This window comes from Pteronotus mesoamericanus, unplaced genomic scaffold, assembly GCF_021234165.1.
Source record: "Pteronotus mesoamericanus isolate MK-2021 breed Mesoamerican mustached bat unplaced genomic scaffold, CSHL_Meso_final contig_24, whole genome shotgun sequence".
Taxonomy (NCBI): Eukaryota; Metazoa; Chordata; class Mammalia; order Chiroptera; family Mormoopidae; genus Pteronotus; species Pteronotus mesoamericanus.
In genome coordinates, this window is record NW_026555100.1 from 29,861,108 (window position 1) to 29,884,223 (window position 23,116).

The 23,116-nt window shown below is 39.0% G+C and overlaps 1 protein-coding gene across 1 annotated transcript in view; it reads left to right on the forward strand.

Moving 5' to 3' along the window:
- The first annotated feature begins 472 nt into the window (after positions 1 to 472).
- The window catches only part of TBC1D12 (TBC1 domain family member 12), a 75,144-nt gene continuing 52,500 nt past the window's right edge, over positions 473 to 23,116 (forward strand). Inside the window, exon 1 of the mRNA XM_054572878.1 lies at positions 473 to 1,526. Within this exon, the coding sequence (XP_054428853.1) occupies positions 589 to 1,526 (938 nt within the window). The 5' untranslated portion in view covers positions 473 to 588. The remainder of the gene's footprint in view (positions 1,527 to 23,116) is intronic.

Genomic DNA, 23,116 nt, shown 5'->3' on the forward strand with positions numbered 1-23,116 from the left:
ATGTGTTGCTAGACAAGAAAGATAACTTAAGTAGTATTGTGGAAAGTGAAGGGGAGAAGGGAGGGTGTTGACACGAGGAGATGAAGCCCTAAATTGCGGCGATGGTGATGGAGATGGATGTAAAATGGTAAAGTCGACTGGTGACCAATTATATAAAGCTGAAAGGATTTACATCTAACATCCTGTATTCTACTCCTATACACTGAGTCCGTCAAGTGAGTTTTTGCTAAACGAGCCCTAGTCCTGCTTCTGTAAGAACTGTCACACCCGGAGTGGACCAACCAACCTCCACCACCCAGATGGCTGCTCCCAGATTGGCCGCCGGAGTATTCTGGAGCGGGTCTCTCTAGCTGGCGTCTCTATGGTTCGCGGGATCTCCAGGCCAGGGCTTGACCGGTCCGGCTTTTGCGCGTGCGCAAGCCCAAGCACTGGCCCGCCCTCCTGCAACTGCCCGAACCCCCGGTGGGAGTGGGTTTGGGAAGGTTGCGGCGGCCGCCGCCGCGGCTTCCCCACCTCAGGCTATACCCGGACCGAGCCTGCGCCGGGAAGTCTTCCGCAGCCTCCTCGGGCGGCGCTCACGCGGCCCAGATGGTGGGTCCGGAGGATGCGGGAGCCTGCTCGGGAAGAAATCCCAAGTTGCTCCCTGTGCCGGCGCCCGAGTCGGCGGGCCATGACGGGAAGACGATCCGGGCCACGGGCGGCTTTGGCGGAGGCGTCGGCGCTGTGGAGCTGCCGGAGGAGGAGGGGGAGGAAGAGGAGACGCCGCCTCAGCAGCTCTTTCGGCGTTACCTCGCCGCGGCCGGGGGGCAGCTGGAGCCCGGGGGGTGCTCCTGTCCGCTCCCCGCCAGCCAGCACCGCGCTTCGCCGTCCTCAGGAGCCCCGCACCCGGCCGCCTGCCCGCCCGGGTCGGGCGCCAAGCACCGAGGTGCGGAGGAGGCGGATGCCAGTGCGCCGTGGCACGGAGGCATGACCAACGGGGACGCGGGCTTTCTGCTGGGCCAGGACTCTCGCGACCTGGAGGAGGGTCACGGGCTGGCTCGTGGCGGCCTCAGGGATCCACGCCACCGCCGCCTCCGCCCGGAGGGGCCTGGCGACGAAGGCGTGGACGGCGCGGGCAGCCGGTCCGACTGGGCCGCGCCGCTGGAGGACCCTCTGCGCAGCTGCTGCCTGGCGTCGGCGGACGCGGAGGAGCCCGAGGGCGCGGGCAGCACAGTCCGCGGTGGCAGCAGAAGGGAGGACTCAGAGCAGCCGGGAGCTGGAGCTGGAGTAGGGGGTCCTGCGCAAGGCGCGTCCCCCGCCACCTCGGCCGAGAGGACTAGCGGGGGCGCAGGGTCCGAGCCACGCCTCGGCTTCTCCGACGTTCACTTGAATTCTCGGAACACGTTCGAGGTGAGCCGCCGCCAGAGCGCCCGCGACCACCTGCCCCCGGCGGGGCCCCCGGTGCCCTCGTCCGCCGTGGAGCAGGGCCCCGCGGGGACCGCGGCCCGGGTTCGACGGAGCGGCGGCTTCGCCGACTTCTTCGCCAGGTACAGCGCAGGCTGCGCCGGGGCTCGGGGCGGGTTCGGGCCAAGGCCGGGTGCTGGCCGAGAGGGACTGGGGACCACCTCTGTGCCGGCTCTCGCTGACGTCCGGTCTTACCTTTGATTTGTCACGGGGCGAAGAGGAACTGGGTCTGCATCGTGCTGTCTGTGGAAGTTGTGAGCTCAGTGGGGAGTGACCCTTTCTGTTCCCTGTCGCCTGGAGAGCTGGAGGCTATACCTGCCTTTCACACCTGGTTTCTGTGTATTCAGGTCCTGCCAGCCTGGTAGTGCACTATTTGCAGTTTTGCCTGTTCTGGAAAGCAGCCAGCCTTCTCCGTCCCCCACTGTGTTTTGTTTGTTTGTTTTTTACCTTGTATTAAATACTAAAAGTATTGGGGGGAGGGGATGGCGGTGTGTGTAGGATTGTGTTTGTGAAAGAGAAAGGGAAGTCATTTTGCAGAGCTGTCTGCGTGGAGTCAGTCCATTCAAATAGTTTGGGAATTCTTGAGAACAGAGGAGGTTATGTTTCACAGTGTTTAACCGTTGCCCCGCCCCCCCCCCCCGTGGCCTTTATTCAAGTACAGTTTGGTGTTTAGAATTTGATCCCAGCCTTTAAAACCAAATTACTATGGCGGTTTATCTAGAAAACCTCCCTTCTCTACTTCTGACAGGCCTCCACTTTTTTCCAGCAACTTATTTTAAATATTTTATGGTATTGTGTATATTATTTGACCTGCTATTCTAAAAATTAAATTATGGTGCTGGACATTGCGGATTTCAAAATGGGGCTTTGTTGATTTGTCAGGAATAAGCAAGTAGTCAGAAAATACCTTAATGCAAATTAATGAAAAGCAAAAGCAATCCCCCTTGTGTCAGATTTTGACGAGCTTAAAAAAAAAATCTGTAGGCAAACAGGAAAGTATTCCCAACTTGTAAAACGCTCCCGTCCAGAGTTCTCTCCTATGTTTTTGCTCCTTTTTCAGTTATCTTCACAAATAAACAGAAATAAACAAATTCTACAGCTCAGGTTTTAAAGGATTATACAGTTGGTGTACATTGTAGATGCAGTCACAATTTCCTGATTGTGACTAATATTTCTGATTCTTTTTTTCTGCTTTATTATCCCTTATTTTTCCTGCTTGTATAGATTTACAGATAAATTATAACGTGTTTAAATCAAGATTGGGAAATACCAATTTTGTGTTACAGGACAAAATATATAGAGTAGATACAGAGTAGTAAGATCTGCGTTTGTGCCTGTAGTTGCAAAAAATATACTTAAAGCTTGTAGTGGCAGTATTTTAAAAGCTCTCAAGGTGAGTTAAGTGTATTTTTTTGTGACCTTTGTGTGGCCTCTAGGTGTTTATTGGTCATGTTTTAATGTCAAGTGTCAGGCAGTTACAGACCTGGGAGGGCTCTGGAGATCAGTAATTCAACAGTGTACCCAGAGTCCTTGCTCTGAGCCATCCATTGGGAGCAGGGATGGTTTGGGCAGTGGTAATGGTTCCTAACTTGGAGGTGGAGTACAGATTAGTGGGGATTAAGTTTGAAGATGTGCACCCGCGTGTGTGTGTGTGTATGAATATGCATGCATTGCAATTTATGACTAACTGCAATCTAAGAGGCTTTCATATTAACCATAGGCTGGAATTTTGATACAACCTAAAGAAAATGTTTTTATCCTGTAGGCTAATAGGACTTTAATTAATATAGCTAGTTGACATTCATATGGCCACACTAGTCATGTATATCAGATCACTGGGTTTGAAATTAGAAACCTTACGTATTCTGGCAGTTAATTTCTCTAAGCCTCATTTTTCTTAATTGTGATCTGAATGTTAAGATTCTAGATATCACTGCCTCCTTTAATATAATGTTGGTGGGAGAGGGCAGAGTCAGATAGAAGCACAGTTTTTCTCTTAGCATTTAGCCACAACTTTAACTGGATTCTGAGCATCTTAAAGGCAGAGACTGTGACATTTATATCTGAATCTATAATGCCTAGCACTGGTATAAAGAACCCCACTCAGATTGTGTTGAATTGGCAACTTGCATGGACTCTTCCTCTTTACTGTTCCCTAGGTAGTAATTTGTACCTAGTAATTTTGAACAATCTTCCAAGCAGAATAATCAGAAATTTCCCTTGCTTCTGCAACCTAAGAGGTTTTTTCCCTTCCTATGCACAGTTATCATTTTCAGCTCTGCAGCTCTGGGCCAGGGCTCCGTTTTGGGAATATCTCATTCTAGGATGTGTTCTTGTTCTTGAGTGCAACCTCTACACCACTTCATTTTGTGATGAAGAAACTCATTGTCTAAAGTAGGTAGTTTAGTTAGTTAATGGCAGAGCTGAGATTAGAAACCAGGATACTTATTTTTCAGTCCAGGTTCACTGGTATATTCCATCACAACTGCTGTTCATATGTGGCTCTTTCTCTTCCCTGGCAAAAACCTGTAACAGAAATACGTCTAAAGAATAGCTTCAGGTTTGTTTTAACTTAAGTAAAGAGAGGGAAACATTTTACAGCATTATATCTATTACTATAAAGTTATGTTCAGTTGAGATACGTCATTAACAGGAGCTTCGTTGACTGGGGTTAGAAATCTTACAGGAGAGAAAGGAATTTGGTCTAGAATGGGACCACTGTTGATCTGCTTTCGCCCCTTTCCCTGATGAGGTGAATTGTAGTTCTGTCCTTGTTAGGGGCTGACCTCAGCTTCACAGGGACATCTCTGTGTTTACGGTGACTTGATGATGGAGTCCTAGAAGTAACATTCCCTCCGATCCCTAGCCCCTTCCTGTCTATAAAAGTTTTTGAATGCAAGGTGGCTTACTACTACCCTACTGTCACCAACTCAGCAGTGAGTAGGAGATAAAAACTCAAAACAAAACAAAATAAAAACACTACCTTTTGTTCTTCAAGTATCTGTTTATTACTGTTTTAAAAATGATTTTTAACCATGTTTATGGGTCCTTCAAGCAGATTTATGTCTTAACTACTTTTAAACTAGAATGGTTTATTTTTTGGATAGATATATTTTTTATTTATTGATTTTAGAGGAGGAGGGAGAGGAAGAGAATGAATATGAATCTGTTGTTCTATCCATCTGTGCATTCACTGGTTGACTCCTGTATGTGCCCTTACTGGGGTTTGAACTGCAACCTTGGTGTATTGGGATGATGCTCTGGCCAACCAAGCTGCCTGACCAAGGCATATTTTTTAAAGCCATGTATTACTTTTGAGGCTGTTCAGACTGCACTGGCATAGTTACTGTTATTTAGAAACCCACAGTACCTATCAGAGTTTCCTGGTAGCGTTGATAATTTTTTACAAAGTCCTCATCATGAATTGCAAGAATTTGGTGGCCTTAAATGGCATGCCTAAAGTAGGGAATAAAGTACTGAAAAAATTTCCCTCTAATCTGAAAAGAAAATAGACTTTGTAGATTCTAGAATATATAGATTGATGTAGCTTTCCCTGTAATGTCTGACTTCTGAACCTTTCTAAATACTGTGGCAAAAGAAAAACAAAAAGCCAACTACTTTGACAGAACTCTTTTTATTAGTTAGGCTAAATAGTGAAGACCAGAAGTCATTTTAGTGATTTCTTTTCACATCTAGGTAGTTTCCATTCTCTCCAATATGAAAGTTGTTGAGAATATATTTCTTGTTAACTATGTATGATACTGAGAATTTAAAATCCCTCTAGTTATAAATTTTCCTAATTTAAGGTTCTCAGAAACAACAAAATCAGCACATCCTTTTTTCCTCCAGAATTTACACTAGTTAACAAAATCATAATTCACTGGAAGAGCCATCAGTAGACCTCTGTCAGATAGGGCTTCTTCGTTCCACAGTGTGTATTCTTCCCACCCAACTAACACAGAAACGACAGTTTCAAAATCAGTTTCTTAAAAAAAAAAATTCCTTCTTAAACATCTTGACTAAGTAGAGACAACTTCTCATAAATTTTAAAAGATTTTTGTAGTTCCCTAAAACAAGCAGTTTTTAAATATAGGTGTGGTATAATTATAAGGAGAATGAAGAATTACGTTGATCCAAATATCAAATATTTGTTACTACAAGATATAAAAATTGCACAAGTATTCATTTCTGTATCACTAATGGAATTCCATTGGCCGTTATTTATATATTAATATAATAAAAATGTTAAAAGTTTTAGACGCCTCAGCTGATGTGACTCTGTTGGTTGGCATGTCGTCCCATAGACAGAAAGGTCGAGGTTTGGTTGGATTCAGTTCCCTGTCAGGTACCATGCCGAAGTTGTGGGTGGAGGCTGCCGGTAGTTTTCTCTTGTATTGATGTTTCTTTCCCTCTCTCCCTTCTTTCCCTTCTCTCTAAAATGAGTGAGCATGTCCTTGTGTGAGGATGAAAAAAAAATGAGAATTTTAGAAAAGATGAAAAGAATGTATGATTAATTGCTCTAGAATAAAAATAACAGCCTGAAGATTTTAGTGTTGTGAAGCTACTTGTTATAATATTAGAAGGAAGAGTTAATGGTTCAAGAGACTTTTGTGTCTTTTCCTTGTGTCTGACCTACCCTCCACCCTGAGATTCAGTATTTTCTCTTTAAAAATTTTTTATATTAGAGAGAAAAGAAGGGAGAGAGAAGGAAAGGGAGCGAAACATCGATGTGACAGAGAAACATCAGTTGGTCTTACTCCTTATGTGTCCTGACCAATCAGGGACCAAACCTGCAACCTAGGCATGTGCTAGGAACAAGACTGGGAATTGAACCGGTGACATTCTGGTTTGTGGGACAATGCCCAACCAACAGAGCCACAGTGGCTGGGTCAATATTCATTCTCATTCTCATTCTCTCTCTCTCTCTCTCTCTCTCTCTCTCTCTCTCTCTCTCTCTCTCTCTCTCACACACACACACACACACACACACACACACACCCCCCCCCCCCCCACTAAACATTATAGGAAATAGGGGTCTACACTAAACCATTGGAGATTACCAGAGATAGACGTATCCCCCTCAACTCTAAATTCTAACTTGAACATTTCTTTCAGTAAAGATCCAACTCTGCCTCAGAGTAATCATGCAGAACATCAGTGATTCTTGTTTAGTTTCTCAGATGTAGACAGTACAAATCAAGAGTTCTAATTTTTTTTTCTTATAAGTCTTTGGAGTGGGGGCGGGGAGAGGTAATAAGTAAATTGTAGTTAATCAATGAACTGGAATTTGAAGCATTAACTTTCTGACCATGAGTTATTTTCAAAGGCTGCCAGTGCTTCTGCTTTGGTGAACTATAGCCTACTTGTGCAGTAGTTTCTAGCTTTCGTTAACTTCAAAATCTCATAAAAATTGCATTTAAAAAGGTAAGATTCATCAGAATCCACAACCCTTACCTAGCTGGATTCAGTGTATTTGCTTTTGGCAGGTGGCATCTTCAAACTGCAGAATATTGTAGAATATTGCTAGTTCTGAAGTTACATAAGTGCCTGGCTTTAAATTAGATTACTAGCTGTATAATTACGGACAAGTTACTTGACCTCTCTGGACCTTAAGCAACTCATCCAGAAAATAGGGATAATAGTGATACCTACCTCATGAGATTGTCATGAGGGTTAAATGAGATAAAATTTAAGTGCTTTGTATTTGTTATGCGGCTTATAGTGAGCGTTCAAGTGTCATTCAAACTACAGCAAGACCACCACAGTCCCTTTAACAATCCCATCAGTGAAATCCACTGATTTAAAGAAAGGAAGAGACTGTAATAAATTTTATGTATACTACCTGAAGAAATATTACACAATTTGAGTAGTGTATTTTTAAACATGATTTGTATTTGGGATTGGATTGGTGTTAAAATGGATTCTAGTGTAGTGATATAAAATTTCCAGAAGTCTTGAAGCTTTGGTTAAAACAAATCTGAGAAGGAACTGAAAGGAGGGAATGTTGAGAAATATTAAAATATTTGTATCTTTTATTGTTTTAAGGACTTCTCATAGACAGGCAAAGCTAATTTAAGCTCATGAAATGTTTAATTTAGCTTACCCATACATTTCATACTTAGTATGTTGTGGTAGGAAAGCTTCGGGGAAGAGTGGAAACATTTGGAGCTTTTGAGTTGATACATCTGTTACCATCTCTAAATGTATTATTCAGAAAGGGAAAGTCAGTCCCTTTTGAGGTAGCATATTTCTTCCTAGGAACTCCTAGCTACACTAAGAGTTGTCCCCAGGTAGTTCTGGTTGGTAGTTGCTTGGACCCTACTACATTGATTCTTAAAGTTTAGTGTTTTAAAGGGGGAAGGGGTAGTGTTAGGAGTACGGATTTCGTGAACTCCCCGCATCCCTCTGCGATTGAGTAGATCTTGGGTGGCACAGAGCAGGAATCCACGTATTAACCAAGTAATACTCCCAGGTGATTCTGATACAGGTGGTTCCAAGACTATAATTAATTACTGAAATAATTGTTGATAGACAGATGTCCTCAGGAAAGAGCTGAAAGTTACAGCATATATTTGCAACTCAGGTTGCTTTATTTACTTAAAATTGGATCATATTTATGTTCAGTGTAATTCATGAGTATAAATAGAGATACAACAGAGAAGAGATATAAATACAAATGTAGAAGTATTTTTTTACTTTTCACTGGTTGAGAAATTATCTTTGCTTAATCAAATCTTAGCTTCCTTTTTATTAGTGAGAAGGGTCTTTAACTTGCATTTTATGCTGTTTGGATAGCGATGCTTGCCTGTTCTTTAGCTCACAAACCTTTACTCAGGTCTCTTTAATGGGGAGTCATAACTTTACCTCTCTTTATTTAAAGCTAATCAAAAAGGTGTTAATTTTCCTTCCTTCTGCTGCTCATTATAATTCTTTTCCATGCCTTTAAGAAAAACTCCTGCACATTACACGTGGCTTATTCCCCTTTAGAATTTGCTGCTTCAGCCTTTCTTGCATTTACTTCTGTGGCCAAAAGAAGAGAGGGAAACCCATGTGACTGGGTTTTCAGCAGGCTCTTTCCTGCAATTAAGAGAAGTTTACCTTAGGAAACCAAGCTACAATTTGTGCACCTATGTAGAGCTAGTTTGACAGTGAACTTGGTAATGTGTTCAATTTACCTTTGAATTTTGCCATTGACTTCTTTTTAATTTGAATTTTATTTTGGGATACTTTTTTTTTTTGTTTTTGTTAAAAAAAAATACTTCCATCTGCCTGCCCTCAACCCCACACAGATTAAAATATTTTAAGTTTGGAACTGAACATGATAGTTTTGAAATCAAATTATGTGCTATTTTCTCATATTTTCCCGAATACTGTAATATACAACTACCCGTCATACATCGGGCATTATTTAGAATTTCCAAATCTGGTTTTCATCTAAGCCGTTGGTAGTCTTCTAGCCAAGTAGGGGAAATACTTTTCTGTTGTCTTAGGAAAAAGTTATTCAAAGACTACAACAGTTTAATTTTTTGTGTGTTAAAAACACAAAATGCTCATATAATCTGCCTTTGAAAAGCAGGACAGGAAATATAAAACCAAAGTTAAATACTTTGTTTCCATACTATTCCATTTAAGGTGGTGAGAAAGAAGATAAAGAAAATCACAGGGTGCAGAGGTATGATTAGAGACAGGAGAAACTTTGAGAATGAGTTTGAAGAGGTTTGTACAGAGAAGATTGCTTGAGAGAATAATTGTTAGGTGGAAGTTAGCTCTGTACTTTGGCCTGTGGGCTTCAGAGTATTACCACAGATTATCTCCATATATATTTTTCTATTCTGCTTACCTCAGTGCCTTTGTGGATGTTTCTGGCAATTTCTTTCCTTAAAGATATCTGCTGTGCCTCTCCTTCTAGTGTCCTTGTCCCCTCATGGCCTCTTACAGGCTATATTGTGCAAGTGAAATAAATTTTTTTAATGATTGGTTGTATATATAAGGTTTAATTTAGGCCTTAAAAGTTTAGGTTGTTAGTATGATAGATTAAGGTATTAGTAAAAAGTAAGTACATTGTATGAAAAGGTAAAATAAATGCAATATACAGTTTTACACAATTATTTCTACTTGAGCTCCAGTGCTAAAAGGAAAATTTCTCTTACAAGTACCATGATAAATCTAGCAAACAGAATTAAAGTCTCTCTCATGCATGAGGAAAAAATTGTTCATTACAAGGAAGATGAATTTTGTAAAAATTTAAGTTCTGAAGTAAGTTATTGAAGTTTTAAATTAGTAAAAGTTCTCAATTGAATAAGCAGTTTCTGTGTTTCTGAAGAGTGATAAAACTTAAGGGTTTTTTTTGTTTGTTTGTTTTTTGCTTACATGGTTATACTTCTCACTCCATCCCTGTTCAGCTGACCTTTTTTAAAAAAGATTTTTTTTTCTTTTATTGATTCCAGTGAGAAGGGAACAGAGGGAGAAAGAGAGGGAGAGAAACATTAGTGTGAGACACATCGGTTGCTTCTTGCACACCACCAAGCTGGGACTGAACCCTCAACTCAGGCATGTGCCCAGACTGGGAATTGGGAATCGAACACAAGACCTTTTGGTTTGTGGGACAATGCCCAACCAACTGAGCCACGCTGGCCAGGGCCGGGCTGACTTTTTAACATCTTTGGTACTACCTAGAATTAAAGAGATTGATAATTCTTGGGTGTTGTTTGGAAAACACAGGATTTGTTGTAATTCAGATTTGGGTGTTGAGCACCAAAATTTGTTAACTAAAGACTGATAAAAGGAAACTTTGGAGGATAATTATTATATAACATAACCAGCACAACAGTTGAATATGAAACCAGAAGAGGATGTCCATTTTCGTGATGTACTTCCAGAAGCATGTTAATACAGTCAAGAATAGTAGGACAGTGATTGATTTTCAATATTGGGCATACTAATAAAACAGCTGAGAATTATACTGCCTGAAGGAAAAAATTTGGAAGAAAACCACTATAAAACTTTCTTGAGTAAAATAATAACTAGGTACATGCTTTAGTGAGGAGATAAGTTTGTGTTTCTCTTATGTGAGAGCACCATAATACAATTTTTGCTTTAATTGTCCATTTGCTGGAACATCATAACATCGGTAGGGAAAAAAAGACAATTACCCTGGACAGGAAAAAGATTTTAGCTTTGCTACTGGACTATAAGATCTGTCATAGGTTGTATCACAGGTTTTTTCATTAGTTCAGAAAGTACTTCTAGGTTAGACATAATCAAAATGTCAACAAACCAAAGCAAAACAACAACCCTAGAGCTAAGTTTCTGCTTCTTTATTCTTAGATAGTTTTTAGGCACCTGATGGGTATGGTTTAGCCTCTGCTTGAATTCTTTCACTAACAAGGAGCTCAGTTTTCTCAAGGCAGCCTATTGAGGTTATTAATTGTTAGAAAGTTCTTTCTGTGGAAGCACAGTTTATCTCTTTGTGATGTTCCTGGCCCTAATTTGACCTTTAGAGCCACAAAGAACAAGTCAGGTCTTTCACATAATTTCCCTTCAGCAATTTAACTATTGCTACCTAACTTTTCTTTTTGTTTACAAATCCTCCCAGCTAACCCCATATAGTTCTTAAAAGTTAGTTTGCAATTTTCTTATCATTTATTCATTTACAGTGCTGTTGAGCCTTATTATGTAAATGAGGCACTGTGAAAATTAGATAAACAGGATTATTAATAAACTTAAGATGGGGGAGTCATATAAATCAGCACTTAAAATATTACCTGATAAGTGGTGTAAAGGAAGCTACAAGGATGCAACAGTAGCATTGAAGGAGTGATTAACTTTGGGGTGGGAAGTTAGGGAACTCCTCATGGAGATTAAGCACGAATGCCTGGTCTTTTAATAATGAGGGTTTAGATTGGAATGAGGCTGAGGACAGTACAGGCACACAACAGCATATGCAGACTTTATACATGAAATAGAATAGCACTTTTGGGATTGCAGATGCTCATTGATGTGACTATCCTGAGGCAGGTGAAGTGTTGTGTCAAAAACCAAGGCAAATGGTGAGGGCTAATTTATGGAGCTTGTGTGACAGAATTTTGAATGGATTCCTTGAGGGGCGGCAGTGCATAGGACCACTGATGGATTGTTAAAACGAGCAATGTGCGTCAGATTGTGCTTTAGAGCAGTCACTCTTGCAGCGGTATGGCGCATGATTTGGGACGTGAGAAACTGGGGCGTGAATACATATGTGGTAGTTTATGGGTGCTTAGAAGTCTCTTTATTAGAATGTAATATCCAGATAATTGATTTAAATAACACTAAATTCATTCCCTGCTATGAGGGGTAGCTAACAGTTTGAGTGACATGCAAAGTCTGTTTGGAAAAACGTCCAGCCATGGTTAATATGAGAATGGCTTGCGCGACACTGATGTAACCTGGCAGCCAAGGACAGTGGACTGGAATGCACATGCATGAACAATGACGATTTCACTCTACTAGTCAGTGGGGGTGGTAGATGCCGTTGAGTGAGCATGTGTACTGTGTGGCCATTGCATTAAAAATGATTGAACAAGTAGAGCAACAAATCTACATCAAAATTAGTGTTAAGCTTGAACATCCCTCCACTGAAACCAGTGTTATCCACAGTTTTTTTGGCGAAACATCAAATCACCAAGGTGACTCAGCCCCCTCCCCCTGCCCGTCCCTCCACCCCACCACCCAGATTTGGTGCTGTGGGACTTCTGGCTTTCCCCGAAAATGAAATCACCTTTGAAAGGGAAGAGATTTCAGACTGTTGATGAGATTCAGAAAAATAAGACAGAGCAGGTGATGGCAATTGGGAGAATTGTGTGAGGTCCAAGGTGCCTACTTGGAAGGGTACGGAGGTGTCATTGTCCTGTGCAGTGTTTGTTGTATCTTCGATAAATGTCTCTCTTTCATAGACCTTGGCTGGATACTTTGTGGACAGACCTCGGTATACTTATACCAGTAGGTTTTCTGTGAAGTTTTAATGCAGGTAAACTTTGAATCTTATTTTTGTTTTGAGGGAAATGGGATGATATGAAAATGGAAGAGTTATGTGAAAAATTATGTCTACCATGTTTTGTAAGGAATTTGGTGAGAAGGAAAAGAGCCAGAATGGCTGTTAGGCTAGTTGTTTTGCTATCGTGGATCAGAGAGGAAAATCTTCAGGGAAAATCCTGAGAGTGTAAAGTTGTAAAGTCAAGTCTTTATATTCAATGCACAAATTCTATACATTGCTTCATAAAAGTAGATGGCAGTATACATATCAACTGTTTTCAAGGATTGAAAGAGGTAATGACAAAGTATTGAGACTTCCAAAATTACTCGTATGTGTATGTGTCTATTCTACTAAGATGCAAACTCCCTGGAGATAAGGAATATATCATTTTTGTCTTTACATAGAGATATAGAGCCTAATATAATAGGGTCATGAAAATTTACTGGATTAAAAACTTTTTAAAAGGTACCAGAATTTATATAGCTAAATGATTAGAACCTTTGAAGTGGTCACCTTGGGAGGCTTTGGTATCTGTCTTTGGGAGATGTTTCTGTAGGAGGGAAATTAGTTGTGCCAACGTAAGACAGAACTGAAGAATTGACTATTGGAAGGGAAACATAGCTGAAATACATTAAAAAGCCAACTAAGCAAGTTCATTTGTATATTAACTGTAATAAGCAATAGCCTAGGTATAGTAGCATCCTTAGGCAAATAGACATAATGTGTAAATAGTTGATGCTTGTACAAACAGGCATGAATGAATGATTTCACCTTTGGTACTCTTTTCAAAGAATAAAGTCAGAGACTTGGGGTCTGCCACCCTTAAATTTGATCATCTCTGAGTAGACGTAGTTGTATCAGTTTAATTTTGGTGAAGCCTAAAAAGTCTTGTTACTGGTGTGTTTGCAATATTGTCCATATCTGAAGGACTAACTTACACAGATTGTGGTAAAATCCTTAATACAGCGTCTGTAACCGACAATATTATAATGTGAAAGAAGTGTTGAACTTTGTTTTATAAATATTGCCTTAATGCTGTTGCTAGTTTTGAAGTATCCTTTATAGTTTTCTACTCCTGAAGTAAATTCTTTAGCTTTTCCCTTCCTTCCTTCCTTCCTCCCTTCCTCCCTTCCTTCCTTCCTTTCTTTCCTTCTTTCTTTCCTTCTGTCTTCCTCCCTCCCTCCCTCCCTCCCTCCCTCCCTCCCTCCCTTCCTTCCTTCCTTTCTTCTTTCCTCACCTGAAGACATGCTTACTGATTTTAGAAAAAGGGAAAAGGAAGGAGAGAAACATAGATAAGTTGCCCCATCAGGGACTGAACCTACAACATAGGCATGTGCCTTGATTGAGAATTGAACCCACAACCTATCAGTTTGCAGGAGGATGCTCCAACCAACTGAGCCACACCAGCCAAGGCAGTATTAGTGAGGCCCAACCCTACTTAGCGTCTGAGATCAGACAAGATTGGGCGCGTTCATGGTGGTATGGTCTTAGAATAGCTCTTCTAATTAGCAAAACAAATTACTTTCAATTTTAGTAGAACTAAAACCTGTCTAGCTTTTCTTGGACTCTTTCTTTCTTATTTATGTATTTATGTATTATTTATTTATTTATTTAGAGAGGGGAAGGGAGAGAGAAAGAGAGGGAGAGAAACCTTGATTGATTGCCACTCGCACTACTCCAACCAGGAATCTGGCCTGCAACTCAGGCTTGTGCCCTGACTGGGAATCAAACTGGTGACCTTTTGGTCTGCAGGATGATGCCCAACCTACTGAGCCATACATGCCAGGGCATGAACAATATCTTTGTATTTTATTTTAAAAGCCATAACCAGTGGAATTTAGTTTTCTACTTAATATAGTTAACACCTAACAGGGCCAGAAATTTTTTTTAAAAGATTTTATTTATTTATTTTTAGACAGAGGGAGAGGGAGGGAGAACGGGAGAGAAACATCAATATGTGATTGCCTCTCACACGTCCCCAACGGGGGACCCAGCCCACAATGCAGGCATGTGCCGTGACTGGGAATCGAACCAACAACCTTTTGGTTCACAGCCCGGCGCTCAATCCACTGAGCCACACCAGCCAGGACAAAGAGCCAGAAAATACTTGATTTCCTTGAAATAGTTATTATTTTACACAAATGTGTGGTTTAGCTAGGGCTTTTGGTTTGGCATACTTTTTCCTACTTAAAGACATAAGTGTAATCTGTTAATTAACTGGTGACCATATTTTAAAAAACTGATACTTGGAATTTCAGTTTTAGAAACCTGTTAAAAATTTTTTTTATGATAAAATACATAAAATTTACCATTAGTGACATTTAATCCATTCATAGTGTTGTACAGTCATCATTACTCTGTAGGTCCAGAACATTTCATCATTCCAGTAGAAAACTCCATACCTGTTAGCAGCCACTCTCCTTCATAACTCCCCAATCTGCTAGCAACCACTAACTTGTGTCCTGTCTCTATGGATTTGCCTATTCCAGATATTTTACTTAACATAATGTTTTCAAGGTTTATTCATGTCTGGTATGTATCAGTACTATTAAAAATTTTTTTTATCCTCCCCTGGGGACATTTTTTCATTGTTTTTTTAGAGAGAGAGGAAGGGAGAGAGAAAAACATCAATGTAAGAGAGAAACGTTGAATCGTTGCCTTCTCATACACTCCCTGATCGGAGATCAAACCCATAACCCAGGTATGCATCCTGGCCAGGAATTGAACCCAAAATTTTTCAGTTATGGAACGGCATTCCAACCAACTGAGCCATACCAGCAAGGGCAGTACTTCATTATTTTTGATGGCTAAGTAATATTTCATTGTATGGATGGACCACATTTCATCACATTGTGTTTATCCATTTATCTCTGTTGATGGATATTTGGGTTGTTTCTATCTTTTGGCTGTTATGAATAGTGCTGACATGAACAATGATGAACAAGTTTTTTTTAAACACCTCTTTTCAGTTTTTTAGAGTGTGATGCTTAAGAGTAAAATTGTTGCCTCATGTGATAATTCTATGTTGAATTTATTGAGAAACTGCCAACTATTTTCCATATTGACTGTACCATTTTACATTCCTACCAGGAATTTTTTGAGGGTTCCAGTTTCTCCACATCCTCTCCAATACATCATTTTTATTTTTTTTAAAAAAATTTTTCTTTTGAAAGTTATAGCCATCCTAGTGGCTATATAATATTTGACTGTGGCTCTGATTTGAATTTTCCCTAATAACTAATGATGTGGACCATCTTTTCATGTTGGCTATTTGTATATCTTCTTTAGAGAGCCCTTTGCCCATTTTTAATTGGGCTGTTTGTATTTTTGTTGTTGAGTTTTATGAATTCTTTATGTATTGTAGATACTGTACCATTATCAGATGATTTGGAAATATGTTTTCCTCTTCTATGGCTTGTCTGTATTTTCAGGATGGTATCATTTGCTGGACAAAAGTAGAAACCTTTTAAATTTGGTGTATTACAGTTTTAAGTATGTGTAACCAACTTAGTTTTTATTTTAATAGGGAATTTAAGATGTGTATATAGCTATCCAGAACAAAGAGGCAGAAAACTACAGAATGTATGAAAATGAGTATACAGTTTGGCTGTGTTAGGGTTTGTGTTAGTTACAAGGAACAGAAGCCCACTTAAGCTGCCTTAAATGAAAGAGGGTTTGTTGTAGGCCTGTAATAGGACTCTTATGGACATTTTGAAGATAGGAAATAAAATATACCTGGGCTACAGAGTACTTGGACCAGTGTTTTCTCTGCCTTTCAAGTGATGCTTGAATTTTTTTCTCATCTCTCTTTGGTCTCCTCGTTGTTTAGTACATGGTTTCTACCTGCCAAAGTTCTATAAAGTTGTCCTAACTGTATATGATTTATCAATTCAAGCATCTGCTATCTTTTGAGTGATGCAATGTCTAAGCCTCCTGTTTAAAATTCTTGGAATTGATTGTCTCAGCCTGTGTATTAATTTGTCCCTTTTTATCAGCAGTCCAGTCTCATCAGCACTCACCAAGGGGCAATACAGTAAGACACCAAGATGGCCACTTTAGGCTACTGTTTCAGTAGGGGTAGGAGCAAAGGTGCTGTCAAAGAAGTAGGAGTGGGTTGTAGGATACTGAAGCCACGTATACAGGGTCCAGCAGAAATAACGCCTGCTTGAGTGTCGTTGGTAGGGTAATAATATGGGTGTAATAATTTAGTTTTAATTTGAACATTTCACCTAAAATGTCATATGGTGTGCTTGAATGTGATATTATTCTACAGAATTTCATGCTTATGATTTTTGTTATAAAGGATTTTCTAATAAAAAAGGGCATTATTTGTGCTGGCCCTGTATTTGTCCTATTTAGAAAGAGTAATAAGAAATAATGTTGGAAAGATAATTTGGGTCTAGCTTGTAAAGAGCCTTTAATGTTAAGATAAAGAATTAAAGCCCTGCTGGTGTGGCTCAGTGGACTGAGCACTGGACTGTGAACCAGCAGGTCGCTGGTTGGATTCCGAGTCAAGTCACATGCCTGGGTTGCAGCCAGGCTCCCAGTGGGGGGCTCTTAGGAAACTACCCATCGATGTTTCTGACCCTCTCTTTCTCCTTTCTTTCCCCTCTCTAAAAATAAATAAATAAATAAAATCTTTTAAAAAAGGAAAAAAAGAATTAAAGCCCTGACCAGTGTGGCTCAGTTGTTTGGACATCATACCACAAAACAAAAGGTCACTGGTTTGATTCCTGGTCAGGGCACATACCTGGGTTGTAGGTTCAATCCCTGGGTGGGATGCATACAAGAGGCAACTGATTGATGTTTCTCTCCCTCCCCTTCCCTCTCTCTAAAAATAAATAAGTTAAATCTTTATTTAAAAAGATAAGGAATTAAAATTTTTTCATAAATATGAGGAAGTATTGAGTATTTGGGGACAAGGAAATTAAAAGCTCTATTCTCTTCTGCTTGTACTTTATGGTTTATACTAGCCAGAATGAGTCATCTGTTATTTCTTTTCCTTTAATTTTGGTTTGTCTAAATCTTCCCTTGTACATTCAGCAAGCATATTTGAGCACTGACTATATACCAGGAAAAGAAGGAAGTAGTAGAAAGCTTTACTGGTAAAGACATGGCAATTACATTGCAAACAAAAATGGAAATGCTCTGATGTGCTAGCAGAGAGCATGAGATGGGGGAAGCAAGATATTCTCCTGGCACTGAATCTAGCTTAATTTCATTTTCAGGCTCATTTCAGTGCTTTACAGGGGTTAGGGGGGAGAGAGAGAGTAACTATAAAGAGGTAACACAATGGAGTTTTTTTGGGGTGATAAATCTGTTCAATACCTCAACTGTTGTGTTAGTTATACATATCTATATGTGTGTCAAAACATTTAGAACAGTACACCAATGAAAGGACAGCTAATTTTAATTCATATTTGTTTTAAAAAATAAAATATTTACTGAGTGTTTAAATACCTTATGTGGAGCATTGTGAAGGTTACATGGATTTTGTTCTCATGCATTTATAGAATCACTGTAGCATTAATATCAGTTATATAAGGCAGAAAGCAAAAAGTATCAGAAGAAAATGATTCCTAGAAGAAATGGCTTATAGAGGAGAAAGTTTCATAGAAATAGTGGCTCACCAGATTGCACTCCTCCATTAAACTAATGCTATAGACTGAATGTTTGTGTCACCCCAAAATCCATATGTAGAAACTTAACCCCCCAGTATGATAGTATTTGGGGGTGGAGCCTTTGGCAGGAGCTAGGTCATGAGGGTGGAGCCATCATGAATAGGATTAGTGCCCTGATAAAAGAAGCCCTAGAGAGTGCTCTCACCCCTTACACTTTGTGAGGGCACTGTGAAAAGGTGATGCTCTCTGGACTAGGATGCGGGCTCACACCAGGCTCTAAATCTTGGACTTCCCTGCTTCCAGCCTGTAAGAAATAAATTTCTGTTGTTTATAAGCCACCAAGACTGTGGTATTTTGTTACTGCGACCAGAATGGACTACGACAACTTAAGTTTGAGGACAAAAGTGATTTTTTTCCTGTGAGCCACTCCCCACGTTGGCAGACTTCATTCATATGCGCAAGCATAGCACCAGGGATACAGTGGTGAACAGAGCTCACAGTCTAATGCAGTGATATTGTAACATCACAGAGCTCACAATGTACTGCAGAAGTTAACAGCTAAATACATTTTCAAAATTGTTTTGGCTCTTCTACCCCTTTGATTGTTTAATTTTTTTTTTTAAACAATGGTACTAATGACCTTTATTGGTTATGGAAAAGTAGGAGATATGAAAGCTCCAGCTCCTGAGGTGGCTTCACAGCCTCCTTTGCCTTTTCATATCATTTTTAGAATCAGTTTCTTTGTATCTGCAGATGATCCTTGTTATTTAGGGGAGAATTGACATTTCTGTTTTTGTTGTATCTTCCATTTCTTGAACACAATATGTCTCCAATTATTTTGGTCTTTTTTATATTTTCTTCATCAATCTTATGTAGTTTTTAGCATACACATCCTGCTCATGTTTTGTTAGATTTAATATTTTTTAGACCTATTATTGTAAATGATACATTTTTAAAAATTTCAATTTCTAATTACTCATTGCTAGTACCATAAATTGAAATATGATTGATTTTTGTTTGCCTTATATCTAGTAGCCCTGTAATAAACTTAGTTAATAGTTTTAGGAACTTGTTTGTGGATTCTATGGGACTGTTTATGTAAACAGTATTGTCTGCAAATAGAGAAAACTTAATTTTTCTAATCTGTAAGACCTATTTTTCTTGCCTTATTGCACTGGCTGGGACTTTCAGAATGATTTTGAATGGAAGTGATGAGAGTGGATGGGCATCCTTACTTTGTTTCCAATCTCCAAAACATTTGGTCTTTCATGGTTTAAGTATGGAAATATCTGTAGGATTAAAACAAATTTTTAAAAAATTTATTTTAGAGATAGAGGGTTTTTTTGTTTGCTTGTTTTGTAGATGACTATAACTGGGAACTTTCATTCTCTTCCAGTTTTCTGAGTATTTTTAAATCAGGAATGGATTTATGGTATTGTCAAATGTATCAATTGATATAATCATATGGGATTTCTTTAGACTGGTAGTATAGTGAATTACATTGATTGGCTTTTGAGCATTGAATGAGCCTTTCTTTCCTGTGATAAACCCTACTTGGTCTTGTTTTTCTTTTCACATATTGTCGCTTGATTTTTTTCACTTAAAAAAATAACAGCTTTATTGAGATACAGTTCATACACAACTCATATATTTAAAGTGTACAATTCAGTGGTTTTTAGTATATTCAGAGTTGTGCAACCATCCCCACAATCAGGTTTAGAACATTTTCATTATCACAGAAGAAAACCCTGGACCCATTATGAAGATTAAATATTTGTTTACTCTTATTGTTAAAAAACCCCGAAACGCTAACATAGTTTCTGTTTTATTTATACAAGAAGCATCTGTGGAAAAGTATTCACATATGTGGTTAGTCGTATTCATCATCATTGGTTATTATCTTGCCTTTGTTTTTCTACTTTCTCTTAGGGTTAAAAGATAGCTTACATCCTGGTGACTGGAACCTTTTGCTTATATTTTACATGTTGTCCCTTGTTACTGTTTGTATTCTCGTCCTAAATGTCATTACTTCATTTTTTTCTCTTCTGGTGGTTTTTATCTTCCTACTGAATGTCTTAGATACTACATTGGGCTTAAAGCAATGGAGTCTCTCTTAATGAAGGATTTGATGGATGATATAAGTAGTACCCAGAAGCAAGAATATCTATAATTGCATTTTCTTTTTCCTTAATTATATTCAGTTTTGTTCTCTCCCTGCAACAAAATAAAAAGATCTCAATCAGTAAAATAGTGCCTGAAACTTATTTGCTGTAACAAACAAGACATACCATAAAGGTGACTTGCTGACATGAACACAAGTGGAAGAGGAAAAGAATTTATATTTTTGAACCGTTTAAATGAATATCAGGAGGCCTTTTGGTAGTATGAAAGGAAACAAGGATAGTTGTGAAACTCTTACATCTTGATTGTTCTGTGAGAACATGAACAAGATGAGTGTGATTAGGAAGAAAAGGAATTGCAAGAGACCTGGCTCCAACACTAGTTAGTGGTGTGACTTTGCCAAATGGCTCATGAACCTTTCTTGGAGATGGTGGGTGTCACGTTAAATCCTTGGAGAATTTGATGGAAGTTCTAGGTACCTACCCAAGAAAAATATTCATCAACACACTATTTACTTCAAGTTGTGCTTATAGTTTGAGGAGGCTTATGGACCTCTAGCCTATTAATTTTATTGATTCTTGTGAAGAACCTTTGACCCGCTTGCTCTCTGAAGTCCCTGGCAGTTCTAACATAGTTTAAGAAAAAATTGTAACTTACTTTCAGCTTGAAATTCTATTTCTTGACAAACACTAAATGTAATGAATTCTTTTTCTTTTTTGATAGTTCTAATCTATGGAAATACTTAGGTTATAAGCAGTGTGTATTAAATAGAAATCTGTATTATTTTTTAATTTTTAGGATATGTAATAATGACAAAGAGCCAGAAAGTCTGAAAAAGAAAATTCTTGAAATTAAAAAAGCTTAAGTTATCTGTCAAAAAATAAAAACAGAAAAAGTACTTTTTCATGTGTATAAGTCAGCTGAAAGTCTTTTTCAAGTGAAAAATGATTGAGGTTTGGAAAGAATGTAAGTAATCTTCATGCCAGATCTTTAATCCAAAATACTCAAGGGTAGCCAAAGTACAGCATTTTAAGAGACAGTACTTAAACTTCTTTTAATTAATTATGTAGTCAAACTGGCATTTCATGATCACTAGATAATGTTTTCTATTTGACTTTCTATTATACTCGGGAAAACTTAGTACAAACTCCAGGAAGTTGATGTGTTTTCAGTAGTCCAGCTTCTACTGAGACAGTTTGAAGATCAGGTCATGATTTCTAATTTTTCAAACTGATTTTACTCTTGATTAAAGTATGATTTTTTTCCTGTTTGGAAAAGTATTCTGGCCCCTTTTTAATATTCACCTCCATTTAAGTGATGATCAGAATTTATCTAATGACCCCAAAAAGTTAAAATAGTCATAGATCTAAATATTAGGCAAAAACAGTGATTTTTTTTTTTTTTTTTTTTTTTTTTGGCTAGAGCTGACATTTTTGGCAGTAGGAAAATTCAGAATTAGACGGCCAGATTTCTGTAGTGTCAAATTCCAGTCTGAGAAACTATGGAATTTACATGGTTTTGTCTCAGTTTATAAGTGGTTTGCCAATTCTTAACGACTCAAGCACTGGAGATTCTGCTATGTTACAAATCATGAGCAGAGAGCTTACATGGTATAAATAAAATTTCTCCTTCAGGTTAGTCTTATCCTTTAGTAAGGTGTAGCAGGCAAATGGTCTGACTCTTTTATATGATGTGTAACTCTTTGTGTGGTAAAAGAAATCTTGGAAAAAGGAAACAGATATGTGAAGCAATTATTAACAGGTATTAACAAGCAAGAGTCATTCATTCATTAACCTTTATTATAAAAGCCACTAAGAGAGAAGGCTAGAGCTTTATTTCCCCTCCCTTTTTCTCTCCTAATCCCCACATCAGTTTTTTCTTTGTGTGCCTCTTAATTTTTTTTTTTTTTTTTATGTTTCAGCAATATAGAAACATTGAACTGCTATTCTCAATGGGTGCAACAGGTTTTCTTAATTTCTTTCTGCTAAAAAGATTGGACACAAAATAGTAGAGAGAATGGAAGATGGCGTGTTTTTGTCTCTGTGTATGTGTAGTTATGTATGTGAACATAATGTTGGTTGGGGTGGAGAATGAATTTAAAGGGGGAAAGATGAATTACCATCGCCATTCCCTGTTTTCTATATATACTGGCAAAATGTGTCACAGAATGAGAAAGAAAAAACAAACCCAAACTAGAAAGCACATATTATAAAATATTTCCAGCATATCTGAAACAATACAATACTTTACAGCTTACAAAAACTTGACCTTTGGGGTTTAGGCAGAACCAGTAAATAACACTTCTTTATCAGCGCATCTGAGTTTGGAATCAGTAGAAAAAGAGACATAGGACACATACAAATGGGACCTCAAAACGTCAGCTTTAATACTGATGAAATATGGATCAAAAGACATGCCTTTGGTTGAAGTGGGCCTCCTAATACTTCGCATGATTTAAATTGATCCAGCTAGTTACTAGCACAGCACAGACTTTCCTGTGGGGATCAGGGACAGAGGGGTGCAGATAAAACCAGTTTAGCCTCATATTAGGTTCATATTCCACAGGTAGAAATGAATAAGGGGGCACAGAGAAGCCAGGAATGTCCCTCCCTTCTGCCCCCTCCCCCAGTCTGGAAGAATATAGAGTAAGAGCGACCCTTTCCCCTAGCACTGCCATATGAATTTCATGTGTACAGCAAGCTCTACCTCTAGGATCCAGAGAGAAAGAATTGTCCTATCTTTTGTGTGTGGGTGCTTGGACACATTTAAATGTTATTTTATTGTTTTTATTTTTAGAGCAGGGGGGAGAGGGAGAGAAACATGGCTGTGTTGCCTCTTGCCTCTCATACCAGCTGGGGATGAACCTGCAGCCTAGGTGTGTGTCCTTCCAGGAACTGAATTGGGCCATCTTTCGCTCTGT